Here is a 13427-nt window from a genome sequence, read left to right on the forward strand (position 1 = left end):
CTAAAATTAAAAAACCTTTATTCAAATTAAATGTCTTATTTTCCATGTACTTTTCTGAATTGGAACCGAAGCAACGTTGTGTAGGATCAATAATTGGAAAACCGTAAAAATTTAATTACTACCCAATAATCGTTATAGAGCCTCAAATATTGGTCACAGCTCCTTCAAATAAAAACGTTTTTCGAAGATCGAGCTGTGATTTGAAACATATTAAGATTTAAAGTTCGTATCTTGCTTCAGGGAGATTTGACAGCCTCTGCAATATTATCAAAATTTTTTTGAAGAACCTATAATTTCTGAAATAATGGACTAATCGCTCATTTGTATGCATTTTCGTGATCTAGGTGATTAAATCAATCGATGAAGAGGTACACAATTCCTATGAAGGAACTTTTAAATTTTTCAAATTTTTTTAGTTTCAGGTATAGAAAATTCTGCAAAAATTTTTCGATATAAAAATTCTGGGATGAGATCAAAATTCGAATAATTTGAGATCGTCAATTTTAACACCGCTTACCGATTGTTCGTACGCCTCACAGTTTATGAGAATTTGAATTCGAAATTTGGAAAAAAACCGTAAAAATTAAATTTCTACATAATAATCGTTATAGAGCCTAAAATATTGGCCACGGCCCCCTCAAATATAAACGTTCTCAGAAGATCGAGCTGTGATCCGAAACATATTAAGATTTCAAGTTCGTATCTTGCTTCAGGGAGAGTAGACAGACTTAAGAATATTATAGAAATTTTTTTGAAAATTTCAGTTTTGAACCTATAAATTCCGAAATAATAGATAAATCTCCAAACTGCAAGCAATTTCGTGATCAATGGTATCAAATAATTGATAATATAGCATAAAATTCCAATGTGGGAAACTCATGTAAAAATATTTTCTAGTTAAGTTTGAAAGATGCATTAATACCATAATAAACTTTAGTAGTTGATGTTTGTCTAACAATCTGAAATTGTTCTAAGGTCATTTCGAAAAAGATGTACTTTAAGAAAGTATATTTATGAATTCATTAATAATGAAAAACTTCATGTTTAACAAAACTTTATGTACATGTTCAGACTAAATACAAGTAAATAAACAATAATAATAAAATAATGATAATTAATTAATGAAAAAAATAACATTAAGGCAAATATATAATAAAGCTTAAAAAACAACATTTCTAAGCAGATTATCACAAAACAGCTCATTCCTCAATTTGAAGAAACACATTCATCTTTCATATTTACCATTACTCTTGTTCTTCAAACTTTGAGTAGCCTGTTTTTCATCGCTAACAATCTGATTAGCCTGGCTCTGCGCTTGTAATTTTTTATAATACTGAACTTGAAGAGCAGAAGGTACGTAAGAATCCAAGAGACTGGTAGGTTCCTTTTCATAACTTGATCCTCTTTGTGAGTTTTGGGAAGGTTCAGTGTTATACACATACTGCACTTGCTCAGGCTGTTGTTTGATGGTAGCTGTTGTATAATCCTGTCCTGATGTTTGTTGAGATTGATAATAATTTTGATGGAGGGTTTGTTGTGGTTCGAAAGTTGGAATGAACATTATGAATCTCACACCCTGATCCTTTGGACTGATAACATTCTCGATGGCGTTACTAGATTGTTGAAGGTACAAGTATTGAGGTACGGAATGGGCAGAAAGGTAGTTCACATTTTTTGTGGTTTGTGGTTCTTGATAATATTGAGACAGCTGAGGTTGACTGAACTGGTATTCGAAATGTTGGCTATAGTCTTGAGCAGGCTGGTAGTTCTGTATGTACTGCTGTGGATACACATATTGCTGAGTTGCTTGTGTTCCAGCAATGTTGTAAGAAGGCACAACCTGTTGTTGAACATACTGAACCTGTGGTTGCTGACTTATTTGTGGCTTTTCATAGGTTTGGTATTTTGTTGTGTATGCTTGAGTTTGTCGCAGCAGATCAGGGTATACGTATCTAGCTGAAGGTTCCCTCTGGATATAGTTTTCAGATGTTTTTGTTGGGACAAATCCGAAATTTGTTGGAGAGTTTGCGGGTTCCTTTGGAACGTAGGTGTTTTCTTTGTCGGCTGTTCTGGTTTTCTTCGGAGTAGGGGCTTTTGTTGTTGGAGATTCAGCATTGGATAAGGAGAAGCATAATAGGCATGCCAACGAAAGTGTTTGAATATACTGAAACAAAGAAAATTAAATTGAGATATATTGTTTGAAATCAATTAGTATTATCATTGTTTTTTGTTTGAGATTTTCGAATTGAAATCTTTTCAATAACAAAACAGGAATACGTTGGGCATGGTACTGCAGAAAGATAAAATAGAACTAGGAATTCACGGTTTGGTTTGATTTTCAAGCTACTTGGCTTGAGCTTGATTTAATTTCAAGTTTCAGACTTTGTTTGATTTAATAATTTTTCATCCAGGATCTAAGACACATGAGTCATTTTATAGATTTATCGCCTAACCTATTGCGGGTTTTTGTAACTGTAAGAGAAGTTCTGGAAAATTGTCAATTTTAACAGTAACTGAAGATGCTGGCGTTGATAAAAAATCCTTGGCCATTTTGTCCAAGTTTGAAAACATATTTCTGAAACTACCAAAATCTACCGATAGATTTCATAGAAATGTGAGAAAACTACTTATAAAATCACACTGGCGAATGCTTCAGCCACTCGGCGCTCGAGGAATCCCCTTTTTTAGTCTAAGCGCGCACGAGATTGCAGAAATATATGCCGTGCGACGCGTGCATATCAAGCTCAAGTAATAACAAGTAGCTTGATATCAAGTCAAGCAATAAATATCTGCAATCAAGTCAAATCAAGGAATCAAGCCCAAGTATGTAATTTTACATGAGCTTGATTTTCAAGTCAAGTAGTTGGTTAAAATGTAAAGATATTTGGCTTGATGAATCCCTGAATAGAACCAAAGTGTTTTTGTAATAAATATATATTAGTTTTACACGAATCTGGAATTCAAAAGGAGAATCCGTATGAAATATGTACTAAAATTTTCAAAATATTCTTGAATTTTTATTAATTTTATGAATAGTTTATAGGCGAGAAAGCATTCTATTCTCAGCTTTCATTGCAAACGTCGACAAAGAAAATATTCAACATGCAGACAAAGAAACGATGAAATTACTTCTTAGTATGTATCGAAATATCCTTGTGACAAAAATTTAGAAATCTGGATATAAATATGAAACAAAATTGCCGTCAAAACCGTAATAAAAAACATCTTACTAACACCCAAACACGATTAAATGGTCACATTCGGAAGTCAATGACATTATCGAATAATTAATTCTATAAAATTTTAATTTAATCCAATGCTCTCATCTGTTGAGAAAACTCGAAAGTGAAATAATCCAGGACGATGGTCATTTTATTGAGCATTTCAGGGAGAGTCTCATATGTGGATTATGTAAAGCATATCAGGCAAGCTTTCTCCAATTCCAGCGATTAAAATTTTAAATGGTGTCGATAAATTCTGAACTTTGTCATCTTACCAGAATTCTTCTCATATAATGGCAGATTAATGCAAATACGTAGGAAGAGTCCGGCCAAAAAGGATATCAGTATTTTCTACACAGATATGCTTATGACATCAGTGGGCGTTTTTTCTATTCTAATTCGTTGCAGAAATATCGCAATCATTTTAGACGATCGAAATGAAATCTGTCCTAATGATTTTATCTGCAGAATGTGAAAATGTCGATTCGTATTTGCTTGCGAAATAGGATTTAATCTCGGAGTCACTTCTTCATTAGAGCTGAAGTTGAAGTCGGCATACCACCTTCTAACTGTTTTTTTTTTTTGATGAACCAGAGTCTGGATTTTTTCCCATCGAAAAACAGCATTTTATTAGTACACGAAACTCGTTTTCATCCATTTTTTGAACAACAACAAAGGTAGCGTAGCTAGATCTTCAAATTTCGATACAAACTTGATTCCTTGTTCCGAAATTTTGACAGGTAATAGACTTACCAGTCATGAATTGAAAAATAATAAGATGAGATAAACTTCTAATCTCCTAATGGTTTATTTGAAACTTGGGCAAACATTGTACAGGGTATTCCTGAATTAGAGATACAAATGTGAATGAGGGATTCCTTTCTAGGTATTTTTATGAAAAAAGTCCTACGAATATGTATCCTCAAACACTTTTTTTTCGAGATACGGGGTGTTTTATGTAGTCCTACTTTTTGTGATGATTATACCATCTAATAATTGTCTACCAGAAAAAAATATCACTTTATAGATTTACATTCAAAAGTAGTACATATATCACATGATGAAACTTCAAATTGGAATATCTATACCAAAATTAAGTTGAATATCAGGTAACAGAAAAGTGCTATGTGAAAAAATACTTCAAAAATATCAAACTTTAATACCCTGTATCTCGAAAGCAAAGATTTCGCGGGCCTATATTTATAGGAAGTTTTTTTTTTAAATGATCCGAGGAATCTGTCATTTTTGTTTGTACTTCTAATTTAGGAACACCCATAGAGTATTAAACATATACAGAGGGAGTATATGCAATTTTCACATGTCCCCAACATGGTTAGATTACGTTGTCGGATTGTGATATATTTTCAAATTCACAATTTTACTCTATCATCATAAATGTATATTATATTGAGTGAAATATATTTATTTGAGTGATTTCCGATTAAATATGCAAATTAGAATATTTGGGATCCGATATTTTTCCTAATTGTCGAATTTATAATAAGCAGAATATTTATTATTTCCTTTATCTACCCGCTGAAATCCAAAGTTTGGCAACTTTTGCTCTCCTGGTGTCATCGGTTGTTTCACGTCGTTTGGCGTGCTTGAAGTTTGTTATGAATTTCTGATATATTTAGTTTTTTATTTCAATATATTTTGAGTTAATATGAAACGTTGATTCACTATGGGACATAAGAAGTGCGTTCTTTGTGGATAAACTCGCGAATTGAGTGAAATATCGTACCACTGATATGTTTTCATTTCCGCGCGCTTCATGTCAAAGTTGATAGTTCATGTTGGGGACAAAATTTGCTTACTGAAAATGACATATGCTTCCCTATGTTCATTACTCTGAGGAAACACCCTGTCAATTACATATCTGTTCTGATCAAATGTCTAATAATTTTCGAAAATTATAACTTGTGTTAAGAGATTTTTTTATCCATTCATTGTTGTCCCGATTGGCGAAAGAACGAAATATAGAGACAGGAAGTATAATCATCCTATAATTCGAAAAACCTCTTTCCACATAATCTTTAAGAGATAGTCATTAATCAGCCAAGGGATCTGTGGAGTGGTCATCTGAAAAGTGAAATCCTTCGATCGAGATAATAATTTTTTCAACTATGTTGCGATAATTTGGTATGACGATGACTGGAAAGAAAAATAATGAACAGCTACTAGCCTCTACTTTCCTTTCATCCGTTGAACGTAGATATTAAATGATCAGGAAGTGGATCAGGTAACAAGATGCAAGTGAAGGAAATGGGAGTGTTACCAGTATGTAGCATAAGATATAAATCAAGCAATTATATCGAACAAAAAAAATTGATATCCTGGAAATGAATTCATATTAAGGTATAGCGATACCGGAACGAAATTGTTGGGTTTGTCTATGTGAAAATTAGATTGTTGATGCATGTTATTATCGCATTAGGAATATCTCATCTTACATTCTATCTGTCTGTGTGTGTTCGATTATTCTTTTGTATTCATATTCTTGAATTAGTAAGTGAAGGAGGTACGCCCCAACTATATCATTCTAAATTATCTTCGAATGTGTTTCTTCAATCCTTACTTTTGTTTTCTGATATTTGGTTGTTTCGGTGTTTACTTGACGAAAGTTCATTTTGAAATTATGAATGAAAGCAATAATTTACTTTTCTCTAATTATGTGGTTATTCCGTTCATTCTTCCACATCTTGTAGAACAAAATCGTGCGAGAATATATCAGAAACGCACAGTTTTCGTGGTTATATTTTATTATTCTATGTTGGTACTCCGAACTTTCCACCACGGCTTTATTTGTCAATTCATCAATTTACCTTAAAGAAATCAGTTCTGCCAACCAACATTTTTCAATGCAAAAATCACTAAAATATATTTATGGAAATATTTCATTAATTTCAATGAAAATGCAATGAATTAGAGAAAATAATGTATAATACTCATACAGAAGGCTCATTCTACCACTCGTTCATTCCAAAACTCGCCACTTCGTGGCTCGTTTTTGAATTTTGAACTCGTGGAAGAATATCAATGCCTTCTGCACTTGTATTAAAAATAACTATTCTACGACAATTTTTTTTAGTCATACTATGACTACTTCAGGTGGGTATTACTGTCTACTCATCTGAAGAAGTATGCATTGTTTTTTACTTTCAATCGGGAATTTACATTTTGAAAGTGGGTAATATTTTCATAATAATTGAAAAAAGAATTTCAACGCCACTCAAATTAATTTGCTTTTTGATAGAAAACAAAAGGATTTATTATGAGAATAAGAAAAGGAATTACTCGAAGTAAGAAGTAAAGGGTGTTTTTTTTAGAGCTATAGAACTTTAAATTGCAATAAAACAACGATGGATTATTCGATTGACATGAATTTCATTTATCCGCAAGATAATCTTGTGGCATTACATTTTAAATATGATTTCTGGCATATGACCGCCACGGCTGACTCGGATGTAGTCCAATCTGGACATCCAATTTTCAATGACTTTTTCCAACATTTGTGGCCGTATATCGGCTATAACAAGGCGAATGTTGTCTTCCAAATGGTCAAGGATTTGTGGCTTATCCGCATAGACCAATGACTTTACATAGCCCGACAGAAAGTAGTCTAGCGGTGTTAAATCACAAGATCTTGGAGGCCAATTCACAGGTCCAAAACGTGAAATTAGGCGGTCACCAAACGTGTCTTTCAATAAATCGATTCTGGCACGAGCTGTATGACATGTTGCGCCGTCTTGTTGGAACCACAGCTTCTGGACATCATGGTTGTTCAATTCAGGAATGAAAAAGTTAGTAATCATGGCTCTATACCGATCACCATTGACTGTAACGTTCTGGCCATCATCGTTTTTGAAGAAGTACGGACCAATGATTCCACCAGCCCATAAAGCGCACCAAACAGTCAGTTTTTCTGGATGTAACGGTGTTTCGACATACACTTGAGGATTAGATTCACTCCAAATGCGTCAGTTTTGTTTGTTGACGTAGCCATTCAACCAGAAGTGCGCTTCATCGCTAAACGAAATAAAATGGACGTAGTGCGCGATACGTTTTCCGCACAGAACCATTATTTTCGAAATAAAATTGCACTATTTGCAAGCGTTGTTCAGGCGTGAGTCTATTCATGATGAATTGCCAAACCAAACTGAGAATAAATCACTTGACAGCTGTTAAATCGGTCGCCATCTTGAACAGAAATGCCAACTTAAAGTTATATACCTCGAAAAAAAACACCCGTTATTTGGGCAATTGTTCTTATTCTTATTCGAGTAATTCTTTCACGAAATTTTGGATATAGATTCCTGTTTCAATATTAAAAATTTCTTAGGGTGCTGCAGATCAAAGAATTGCATAATACCGAGCATAATAGTGCAAAATCTCATTTGACAACCTCGAGCAATTTTTTCAAGAAAACGGGGGCACATATAAAAAAATGAGGAAAACTTTGACGTTATTCAAAAGTTTTCGATCGCTCGTCGTTCATATGCCAATTGCGCCCTCGGAGACCATAAAACTTTCTATATATATTCTATATGAGATACGATTTATTATTATTATTTTAGTTTGTATTTCCGATTAAGAAACACCCTGTATGTGGAAGCCCTAGTCAACTACGAACCTACCTTGGAAATTTCAAGATTCTAGGTATTTTCTCTCGAGAGTTATCGTGTCTACGGCCGGATGGGCGATCTAGATTTAATTTTTGGACGGATTCGACATCAGTGTGATTTTGAGACCGTTTCAGGCTCAAAATACAGAGATTTTGACAAGAGATTTTGTTCAAGAATCGAGCGTTCAAAACCTTGAACTTGAAACATACACTCACATAGTTACTGAATTGAATGAATACATACATCAAGAGTATAATTTGAGGTAGGAGATATTCTATTAGAACTCTTTCGAAAGGTCAAAAGTATAAAACGTTTTTCAGTCTGCTAACTCTATAGATTGGATTATCTGCATTAGTACTTATAGCAAATGTTTTGTAGGTAATTTGATGCAATTAGCTTAGAGTAGTGAGTGGAAGAAAGGAGGAATGTCAATTATCAGATTCTTTACTATCTTTAAGTCGACAACTATAAAATTTTTCTGAAGAGAAGAGAACTCTCACAATTCCTGAGGTTTACGAATGGAAATAGATAACTAACCAATATTTAATTCGTAAGTTTTAAAGTATCTACTTAATGAATCAAGGGGTCAAATAAAAACATAGAGGTAGCAAAGTTGCTCGGACGATCAAATATAGGCAGAAATTTAGTTTATTTATGTGACATCATCCTTTGAAGGTCCATGCCATATTTCAGGAGGATCCTTATATCTAGATATACTAAAAATCTCAGAAGTTATACATAGTTCTCTATATGTATAGTCTCCAAGGGTGCAATGGACGCTCAAAACCTCTTAGTTACTTTTTTTCAGTTTTTTTATGGAATAAATGGAAAATTCAAATCGATATTCATTACTATGAAGTTTTTTCTCAAATCATGCTACTGTTGCCTAAAGGGCATATTATTTTCCTATTGAGTTTTTCGAATGGGTCTTTTAAATATCTTAATACATAAGTGCCATGTAATTATTGAACAGTTCCAAATCATAAACGGAGAAATAACAGTGATCACGATTGTTAGCATATCAAAATAACTGATAATTATTTGGAATATAATTATTTTGACTGTCACTCTTGAAGATCGTCCTCTGATGAATATGTTCAGATCTGTAATTGTCTTCAATCTGATATTCATTAGGAGACATCGCTATTATTATGAAATACAATTTTCTTATCTCAGAAAAAATGGGTTTGATCGCTCGTCATTTTTTTTTTGTCTTGATGCCTGTATTTTTAGAATTTTGAATCAGGAATGGTCTCAAACGATGAAGTTTGGCTCGCTGATGAAGAAACCCTGGTCAAAGTAAATTCTGACAAGATAATTCGCGAACGGAAAAACGAAATTTTGTTTTAGAGTTGAATTCTAAAATACTTATTCGATGGGCATCAAATTTTGCATTCAGATGTAGAATAAGAGTTTGAGACTTCAAGCAAAATATGATGTGAATAAAATGACCAGAAGAATAGAAAATAAGGGTATCACAATAATTTGTGACAGCATATCTGACCTTGTTGTACTTTTGTATGTAGATGTGGAATCGCAACAAAGGTTGATGAAGATTTTCGTTCAATTTTCGTCATCAAAACCATGGAAAATTCAAGCGGAATATCGAAGAAACCTAATATTTCACTGAAAATAGCTCCGACCTAGTGGAAAATTTGCGTATAGATGTAAAATACCTATTCTGAGGTAGATGCAAAATTTGGTTTCGATGGCTTCACGAGAATCATGAAAAATTCAAGCGGAATATCGAAAAAAACAACATTTCCGTGACAATCAATCTGACCGAGTTGAAATTTTGCACAAGGATGTAAATTAGCAAACCCCAGGTTTGCAAAACTGTGTTGATCGCGATACCAGGCAATAGGAAATTCAAGCAAAATATTAAGAACATATAAACAGAAAATTTTGAAAGTGAAAATATGAATATTTTTTTGTTTTTGGAATTTTATGTTTCTAAAATTCCTGTACATTTTATTTGAAACTAATTTAACTAAATACACAATTTTTTCTGATTGAATGTCAATATTTAGGGCGATTAGTCTTTGCATGATAATAAGTCAAAAGCTTAATATAGGTAGAAATCAGTTTTTGTACTGATATTTCGGTATATAGAATAGGTACTAAATATAAACTATATTAGAGGAAAGATGTGAAATTAGTGTTAGTTATAATCAATAACAAATTAAAAACTGGGGAATTAGGTAATTGCAATATTCGATTGGGGAATTAATAATCATTTGAAACAATTATTCGGGATACTTGTTATTGATTCAATATTGAATATAAACATTCAATGAGAAATATCCGATTGGTATTTATTTTCAATGAACTCAATTTTGAAATACCGTAATTTCAATAATTTTCTTAATCTCTAAACGTGAACTAAAATAATTTAAATTTGACGTATCCTATTATTTTTTCTGCGATTGAGGAATAATCCGGAAGTACCTATTATATTTGAACAATTGAAATTAAACATACCCCCTATTCGAAAAAAATCGACAAATAAATCATATTTTCTATCAAAATTTTAAGAAAAAATTGAACGTATTTAAATTATCACTTCCAATCCAAATCCATGAAGAATTATCACTTAAGCTGCATACAATTATGCATGGATGAATCGTCAACATCCGAGGAGATCCCCTCAACCGGATGAAGAGAAATATGCATCTAAAAACCTGAAGATTGACCGATATTAAGATTAAATATCCGATTACGCATACCACAAAAATCCGCTTCGACACTTTCACATTCACTTTAGTCACCTAATCGAATCAAAATGAGAAAAACTTACCATCTCTGAAATATGATATGATCTAGTTGGCTGATGATCACAAAATGAACATCTCAACATCGGACATTCATATTTATTTGTACTTTCTTTGCCGATCTGAACCGCCCTACCAACATCCTCGATGGCAAAATCATCGACGTTAAACTGGTTTGAAAAAGGTGCGATATATTTCGAAAAGGACCATTGTGTCTTCTGAATTGCTTCTTTCATTGATCGCATTTTTTTTTACTCTCTCGATGTGAGGTAGGACCGGCCATTGGGACAATTATCTATGCTAATTGGAAAGGATGTATCAATGCTTGGTTTCATTAGAACAGCATATGATTTATGAAGCATTCATAGCAGTAGAAGGAAGCTAATAGTATGTTATTTTGTCGCTTATAGCAATTTTCGATCAAATTTTTTATGTAAGTCGTCTGTAATATATCATTCAGAGGATAGCGAGGATCAAAACAGAAGATTTTTCATGGATGTCAAGAAAGTAGATTGAGATTTCATCTCTGAATAGTCTTCCTCATTACTTCATTCAAATAAGTTTAGGATGGTTAGTTCTATTGAGCTCGATTTTAGTAAATATGAAACAGAAAAAGAAAAAGTCTAATTCATCATCAAAGGAAGTATGTTAGCAGCGGTTTCCAAAAAGTTTTGATGAATTGGTTGATTTTAGTCATACCCTAAAGTCATAAGGAAAATAGAACGTACGATTCTATCGGAAGAAAAAGTAGATACTAACAACTTCGATATTACAAATGGAACAATCTATATATCATTACTTTTTTCGGTCAAACATCTTTACTTCGGCAATTCGTATAATGAAGGCTGAAATTTTAGATATGGATTACCAATCATTTAAGAGTTGTTCAAAATCCGAGGCTTACCCAAAACATTCTAAAACTATAAAAGTGTATCTTTTCAATGCTCGGTTTCATTAGAACTGCATATGATTTATGAAGAATTCATAGCAGTAGAAGGAAGCTAATAGTATGTTATTTTGTCGCTTATAGCAATTTTCGATCAAATTTCTTTAGGTAAGCTGTCTGTAATATATCATTCAGAGAATAGCGAGGATCAAAACAGAAGATTTTTCATGGATGTCAAGAAAGTAGATTAAGATTTCATTTCTGAATAGTCTTCCTCATTATCTCATTCAAATAAGTTAAAGATGGTTAGTTATATTGAGCTCGATTTTAGTAAATATGAAACAGAAAAAGAAAAAGTGTAATTCATCATCGAACGAAGTATGTTAATAGCAGTTTCCACAAAGTTTTTATGAATTCGTTGGTTTAAGTCATACCCTAAGGAAAATATTACGTACGATTTTATTGGAAGAAAAGTAGATACCTACTAACAACTTCGATATTACAAATGGAACACCCTATACATTTATACTTTTTTCGATTAAACATTCATTACTCTGGCAATTCGTATCATGAAAGCTGAAATTTTAGATATGCATTACCAATCATTTAAGGGTTGTTCAAAATCCTGGGCTTACCCAAGACATACTAAAACTATAAAAAGTGTATCTTTTCAATGCTAGGTTTCATTAGAACTGCATATGATTTATGAAGCATTCATAGCAGTGGAAGGAAGCTAATAGTATATTATTTTGTCGCTTATAGCAATTTTCGATCGAATTTTTTATGTAAGTCGTCTGTAATATATCGTTCAGAGGATAGCGAGAATCAAAACAGAAAATTTTTCATGGATGTCAAGAAAGTGGATAAAGAGTTCATCTCTGAATAGTCTTCCTCATTACCTCATTCAAATAAGTAAAGGATGGTTAGTTCTATTGAGCTCGATTTTAGTAAATATGAAAACAGAAAAGGAAAAAGTGTAATTCATCATCGAACGAAGTATGTTAATAGCAGTTTCCACAAAGTTTTTATGAATTCGTTGATTCAAGTCATACCCTAATCTCATAAAGAAAATAGAACGTACGATTTTATTGGAAGAAAAGTAGATACTAACAACTTCGATAGTACAAATGGAACACCCTATACATTTATACTTTTTTCAATTAAACATTCATTACTTTGGCAATTCGTATCATGAAAGCTGAAATTTTAGATATGGATTACCAATATCATTTAAGGGTTTTTCAAAATCCGAGGCTTACCCAAGACATACTAAAACTATAAAAAGTGTATTTTTTAAATACTCGGTTTCATTAGAACTGCATATGATTTATGAAGCATTCATAGCAGTAGAAGGAAGCTAATAGTATGTTATTTTGTCGCTTATAGCAATTTTCGATCAAATTTTTTATGTAAGTATATAATATAATATATCCTTCAGAGGATGGCGAGGATCAAAGCAGAAGATTTTTCATGGATGTCAAGAAAGTAGATTAAGATTTCATCTCCTAATAGTCTTCCTTATTCAAACAAGTCAAGGATGCTTAGTTCTATTTAGAGTTAGCGAACTCGATTTCAGTAAATGTGAAACAGAAAAAGAAAGAGTGTAGTTCATCATCGAAGGAAGTATGGTAGTAGTGGTTTCCACAAAATTTTGATGAATTCGTTGGTTTTAGTCATACCCAAAAATCATAAGGAAAATAGAACGTACGATCTAGGGCGTAGATCTTTTTTTTTCCTGGGAGTGGGGTACCAAAAAAATTTTTTGACGACAACGTTTACTCATATCTGTAATGTAAGAAAGAAAGGTTTGATAACGAAGTTTGAACCAAAAATTAGTCGAAATGTCAACATTTTTTGATTACCGATTCGATATTTCTTGGGTCTTCCTTTACGAAAACTGATCCTGTGGCAATTATGGCTCTTG

General features: G+C 32.7%; 1 protein-coding gene across 1 annotated transcript; it reads right to left on the minus strand.

Annotated features, from left to right (window-relative positions):
• Nucleotides 1–1037: 1037 nt before the first annotated feature.
• LOC123684513 lies at nt 1038–10862 on the minus strand. The gene is made up of 2 exons (XM_045623805.1): nt 10644–10862; nt 1038–2164 (listed from the first exon to the last, which is right to left on the minus strand). The coding sequence occupies exons 1-2, from the start codon at nt 10860–10862 to the stop codon at nt 1226–1228; spliced, it is 1158 nt and encodes a 385-aa protein (XP_045479761.1). The 3' UTR covers nt 1038–1225.
• Between the last annotated feature and the right edge of the window lie 2565 nt (nt 10863–13427).

Source organism: Harmonia axyridis, chromosome 7 (genome assembly GCF_914767665.1).
Source record: "Harmonia axyridis chromosome 7, icHarAxyr1.1, whole genome shotgun sequence".
Taxonomy (NCBI): Eukaryota; Metazoa; Arthropoda; class Insecta; order Coleoptera; family Coccinellidae; genus Harmonia; species Harmonia axyridis.